At 38.2% G+C, this 6,199-nt stretch overlaps 1 protein-coding gene across 1 annotated transcript; it reads left to right on the forward strand.

Moving 5' to 3' along the window:
- The first annotated feature begins 528 nt into the window (after window positions 1-528).
- Window positions 529-5,791, forward strand: LOC145604014 (uncharacterized). Its single transcript, XM_081659988.1, has 5 exons — window positions 529-1,003; window positions 2,523-2,620; window positions 2,695-2,760; window positions 2,954-3,762; window positions 5,404-5,791. Exons 1-5 carry the CDS (start codon window positions 627-629, stop codon window positions 5,413-5,415), a joined length of 1,362 nt encoding a protein of 453 aa, XP_081516114.1. The 5' UTR covers window positions 529-626; the 3' UTR covers window positions 5,416-5,791.
- The last annotated feature ends 408 nt before the right edge of the window (window positions 5,792-6,199 follow it).

A 6,199-nucleotide genomic window follows, 5' to 3' on the forward strand; every position in this document is an offset into this window, starting at 1 on the left:
ACGCAGCTACCTTCCAACTCCGTAACCTCAGATCTCTATATGAATGGCTTGAGATTATTGTGTTTAGGGTTTTCGCAATACTCTGTGTTTTTCTATCTGTATAACAATAATAGCTCAAGGGTATTTATAGGTTATGAAAAAGAATCAAGAATAAGGAAATAAAATCCCGAGAAAAAACGCGTTCTCGAGTCCTTGCCCGGTCGGGCGCGAAGAACACAGGGCAAAAAACCCGATTTTTGGGTCCGCCCGGTCTGACCGGGCAAATTAGCCCTACCGGGCGCGCGAGGTCGGAAGGCTGCAAAGTTGTTCGAAGCTTTGCCCGGTCTGACCGGGCAAAGTCGCCCTGACCGGGCAAGTGGGAAACTTGAAAGTACGGAGTTAACTAGTTTGATGAATAGCCTACTTCTCTTCGCCCCACCCCCTAGGGCAATTCCGCCCTGCCAGGGCAAGCAAAAAAAGAAACTTATCATTAAATATAGCTTAATATAATCGAATCTTTCAACTTACATTACTCCCAACAAACAAAACCATGAACTACATCAAAATTGCATAAACCTCAGCTCTCACTTCCCCTAAAACCCTTCATTCTCCAACTCTCAACTCTCAACTCTCCTCCTCCTCCTCTAATGGCGCTCAACGCCATTCGTCTCCGCCGAGCACTTTCTCTGTCCTCCACCTTCCTCGCCACTCATCGAAACCTCTCAATCACCTCAAATTCTCTCTCCTCTCTCCTCCTCCGAACCCCCCTTTCCTCCTCTTCTACACCCTCTTCCACCTCCCCTTCATTCTCCCGTCGTTTCTTCCACTCTACCCACTTCTGTCTCTCTTCCGCGAGGTCGTTCAACGATGCTGAAAAGATCGATCCCGATACCATTCTGTTCGAGGGTTGTGATTATAAACACTGGCTTATTGTTATGGACTTTGGAAAGGATCCTCAACAACGACCTTCTCCTGAAGAAATGGTTGAAACTTATGTTCAAACTTTGGCTAAAGTTGTAGGAAGGTATTCGTTTTTTGCTTCTCGAATTATTTGTTTTTGAATTTGAATTTGAATTTATTCATGGTTTAATTGATTGAAAATAAAATTAAAAAAAAAAAACAAAAAAAAAAAAAAAAAACTATAAGTTCAATGAATTAGGCTTCATTTGGTTGAGAAAAGTGTTTTCTCGTTTTCAGAGTTTATGCCCTGTTCTGTGTTCTTCCCACCTTACTAAAAAAAAATAAGTAAAAAGAAAAAAAAAATCAATTTTAATTGAAAAGATTCAGTAACTTCAATTAAAAACCGAAAAAAAATAATTCGAAGAAGTTGCAATTAGTAAAAATTAGTTGTAATTGGTAAATTTCAGTTTAATTTGTAGGTGGTATGTAATTGCTGGGTAGTGGGTGTGAATATGGCAAGGTGGTGGCGGTTGGCTAGGCATGTTGATGGGGCGGTTGGCTAGGCAGCTAGGGTGTATGGAGATGGTCCGGGATAAGGAGGGTAAGTGGTGTGACTATGGCGAGGTGGTGACGATTGACTAGGCAGGTTTATGGTGTGTTCTGGGAGAAATAGCTCAATCTGGAGGTAGGTGGAGCTGGTGTGTGGTTGTATTTGGAGGGAGGTTTGATGGTACTGGTTTATTAGTAGAGGTGTCTTGATGTTGGCGGCTGGGTTTCCATAGGTAGAGTGGTTATGGATTTATGGTTGTAGGGTCTGCTGCAAGGGAGTTTTGGTAGGGGGAGAGGGGGAGAAGCTGATTATGCATTACTGTCATTAGACTATTGCTACAAGTAACCCTTGGTATTGGCAAAATGTTATGGTTTATTGATGACAGTAACCAAATAGATTTTGAATTCTAGTTATACAAATTTTACAGCCACAAATTGGAAATATAGATAAGAAAAAGCACAATAAAGGGGAATCATGGTCTTATCTTGACATGGAAGTACTAATTGTAGCAACTCTCTCAGCAACTCTCCCTCTTTGGACTATGAACTAGTTCAGACTTCCCCGATGGCCAGGTGGATCACTGGTTTTGTTCATTCCTTTATTATGAAAATTGTACTCAACTTTATAGGCCAGGCTTTACATGTGTGTATTCTTACAAAGAATGATTGTATTGGAGCAATGGATATTAGGGGACTAATTTAAGGGAGAGATTCCACGGAAGTTAGTTTATGTAAGATTTGGGGTAAACAAAACAAAAGCGGGGTTAAAAGTTCTTGTGCTTGGTATGAGGGGAACAATTGCATCTATATTGCAACAAGATTATCTCACAACAAATACATATTAGCTATTTGTTCTTGCAATTCACTCCAGTGTACTGTAATGAATCCCTTAACCTACTTAAACTGTCCATTTGATCAGAAATTTAGTGACCTCTCTCTCTCTCTCTCTATAATAAAATACAGCCTCTTCTTCCTAATCTGTTCTTAATAAGCATTTTAGCCTGTTCTATTTCTATCATGCTTGTTTCAATCAAGCACTAGAGCTGTATGTGTTGATCTTGGATTAATATATAGTTCTTTCTCAACATTATCAGTGTTGAAGAGGCAAAGAAGAGAATGTATGCATGTAGCACCACTACTTACACTGGTTTTCAAGCTGAGATGGATGAGGAGACATCACTGAAATTTGAGGGTAATATTGTGCTAAAATAAATTGTTTTAATTGCCAAACTATAATGTTTTCTTAAAAGATGAACTTTTCTGCAGGTATGCCTGGAGTTATTTTCGTATTGCCAGATTCATACATAGACCCAGTGAACAAGGAATATGGAGGTAAAAGCAACTTATGCTTCTATATGCAGTCACTTTTAAGCAAATTGAAGCTGGGGATTTTTGTGGTCATTTCTCACAGATATGTTGTCAAGTTTATCCCACTGTTGTTTCTATAGCTGTACTTTTAGTGTATCCTGCACGGCTTATTGTTATGCTTCCTTATTGAAGTTTTGTTTTGAATGCCCTACTATAGGAGATAAGTACATTAATGGAACCATCATACCAAGACCACCTCCAGTTCAGTATGGTAGAGTAAAGAGACATAGACCAAATGAACAAAGGCCAATGAATAATCCAATGCCTGGAGAAGGGAGAGGCTATATGCCACAGGGTGGTAATCTAGAGCGCCAAAACACTCCTCGTCAGGGAGGGATGGGCTACCCGCCAAATAGGACAAATTATCCTGAGCAAGGAAGGGATGGTTATCAAGGTGGTGGAAACACTTACATGCCTCCTCGTCAGGGAGGCAGAAACACTTATGTGCCTCCTCAGCAGGGTGGTGGAAACACTTATGTGCCTCCTCAGCAGGGTGGTGGAAACACTTATGTGCCTCCTCAGCAGGGAAACTACAACCATAGCTATACCCATCAGCATCAGACGCAAAATTTTCCCAGTGACCATGGTACTCCTGTCCCACATGGACAAAGCAGCAATTACCCAGGAGAACATGGCTATAACCATCCCCAAGGACAGATGAGGAACTACCCTAGTAACCATGGGGGCTACACACCCCAAGGACAAATGGAATATCCTAATGATGGTAGGAACTACGCTCCCCCGCCTCCAGCAAGAGGAGCTGATGGGCAAAATGGGGTTGGATCTTTTGAACAAAGTGAGGCTGGACGATATGGTCAAGGACTCAGTGGTACTTCTTCTCAGGGAGCAAGTATAAGATATGGTCCGGAATATGCATCTCAAGCAGAAAACCAAAGATTTTCACAGACGCCAGATGAACAGAACTCTAGGAACTATTCACCTGCAATGCAAACTGGAATTAATCAAGTAAGTGATATTTGTCATAATTGCCATGATTTTTTTTTTTTTTTTTTTTACAAGATACTTGCCATGTTTAGTTTACCTTATTTTTGCTTATCTGATGGTCTGATCTGATCTTATTGTCTGCTTTGACATAACTTTGACTTTAAGTGTATGATAATCTGTAAGGAAAAAATATATCAAGTGGGATCTTGTTAGATTCGTAATAATGTGTATTTTATTCATATGTAATTTTCATAATTTTTTTCATTATGAAATAAAGATATTTAGCTATAAAAAATTGCACATAAAACGATGATCTGATTTGAACTTATTTTTTCTAGTCTGATCTGAACTTATTTTTTCTGAAATAAGAAAAAATAAGGTGAACTAAACAAGGCCTTAGCCTTAGTTAATAATGCATTTTAAGCTTTTCAGCCTTTCCTGACACGATATAAAAATGGAATCGGGACAGCTTTCAGCTGTGATGTTCCGACTCAGCTTTTACCTCAGCTGTACCCGTATCAGCCTGACCCTAAATGGATGTGAACATGGGATGTGGTTCAGACCTTCCACGAAAAAAATGTATTTAGCATAAAATCAACATGGTCTGAGAATCTTTGTCAAGGTTTTGAAAATCCTAGATCTGAAAAATGGTGCACCAAAAAATCAGGATAAATAAAATATACTAAAAGAATATGGGCTTGAGTTTGAAGTTTGGGTGTCTTAACTCTTCTAAGAGATGACACATTTATGGAGCTTTTGGTGATCAAATCCAGGATTAGCTTTAAGACAAGTATCCCTCCTGTGGCCTTGCCCGATCTATGCTTTTCAAGCAAAGCAACCTAGCATCCTAGCCCCAAAAGTGTTGTGCGGGCTAAACCATCTGACTTAGCATCTAGTTATTCTAGTATGCACCTTTTTCTTTCTTTCTTTTTTTTTTTTTCTTCTTTTGACTTGAATCAAATGGTGTAAATAAGCCATATATTAAGTGTATAGTGAACCACAAAAGCGGGAGATGCATGTAAGATTCGATCTTCAAATCCCATGATTTTAACCTACTAAACTTTCTGTCATCCACAATAATAAGCCACCTGCCACCCTTTGGGTTAGCATGAATGAGAATTATAGAAGCTTGGGACACTTGTTCAGTTATTGTTAGAGGCTCTATCTCAACTCAGTGGATAAAAGTTGCAGAGAGAAGCTTGCTTTATTAATTATTAGGGCATTGTACTAACCCATGATTTCTGTTTTGGCTTGTTGGCCCTTACTCTTTGGGTCATGTTCAAACTTTAAAATTTCTGACAGGTTCCAGTGTTTAGTAGAGGACAAGCACATGTTCACTTCAGCTTGCTCCTAATTTCCTTCTCTCGTAAAATATTCATTTCAGCTATGCTCCAATCAGTTCAGCTCTAATCAGTTCAGTTCAACCCAGCTCAGTAAATAGGCCCTTAATCCTAATCTTGTAATATTCATTTTACCAAAGTACCTTTTGTGATGGCTGTTGAATCTTTTCTATCCTTTTTTCACGACTTAATTATAGTGAAAAACTTTATCAAAATTTGATTTTTGTTTAGCACAGGTGAACTTTTTTCTGAAGTTTTCAATAGGATTATGTTGTTATTATTTGAGGCTGGAGAGTATTCAATTTCTCTCATTTTTTTGCAGAGAAGATTTTGAACGGATAATCAACACCATAGCAGCCTATGAAGCTTTTTGAAGTTGAGAAACTGCATCGGATAGGATTTGATGAACAGGATTTCAGTTTGTGTCAGTAATGAGTTAACAAAATCTCACTTTATGGCTTCCTTGAGCTATTATGCAAAAGTTATGTACAAGGCACTATGAATTATTCACCTTTGAAGCTATATAGTTTACAAGTATTATGACTTGCATCTATAATAATTCTGTGTCAACAAATCTCTTTGTTTCACTTGTTAGTATAGAGGCTGTTGTTACCCCTGGAGATCATGTATATGCATTATTGTCGGTCTCAGTTGATGTACATCAATGTGCCGATTTCTTCTGTTTGTTATTTGTTTCTTTTCTTAGAGCATGCAAGTGAGAATAGTGTCACTGTGTTGGTATGATAAATCAATCAACAGGGTTGAGCAAATTTGTCCTCTCAATATTAGAGGTGACAAAAAATTCAGGTGAGACCGGGCCTTAACATCATATATTATGTCCAAACCTGCAAAAAAAGTAGCGGTACAAATTTTTGCCTACACCCATATGCAGGTAGCATTGCTTGCACCCCCTTTTTTCACGTCATTTTATAGTTTTTATATTTTAGATTTCATGTAACATATTCATTTTTATTTAAGTAAATGTTCAATTTTGTATCATTAATGTTCAATCTCGTTAATATAATGTACTATATTCAAATTATTATATTTTTTCAAATTTGTTTTTAGACCTTTTTTAATTAATTTATCTTATTGTTTAGTTAATTTAATAGACTTCG

Source organism: Chenopodium album, chromosome 1, assembly GCF_948465745.1.
Source record: "Chenopodium album chromosome 1, dcCheAlbu1.1, whole genome shotgun sequence".
In the NCBI taxonomy this organism is placed as follows: Eukaryota; Viridiplantae; Streptophyta; class Magnoliopsida; order Caryophyllales; family Amaranthaceae; genus Chenopodium; species Chenopodium album.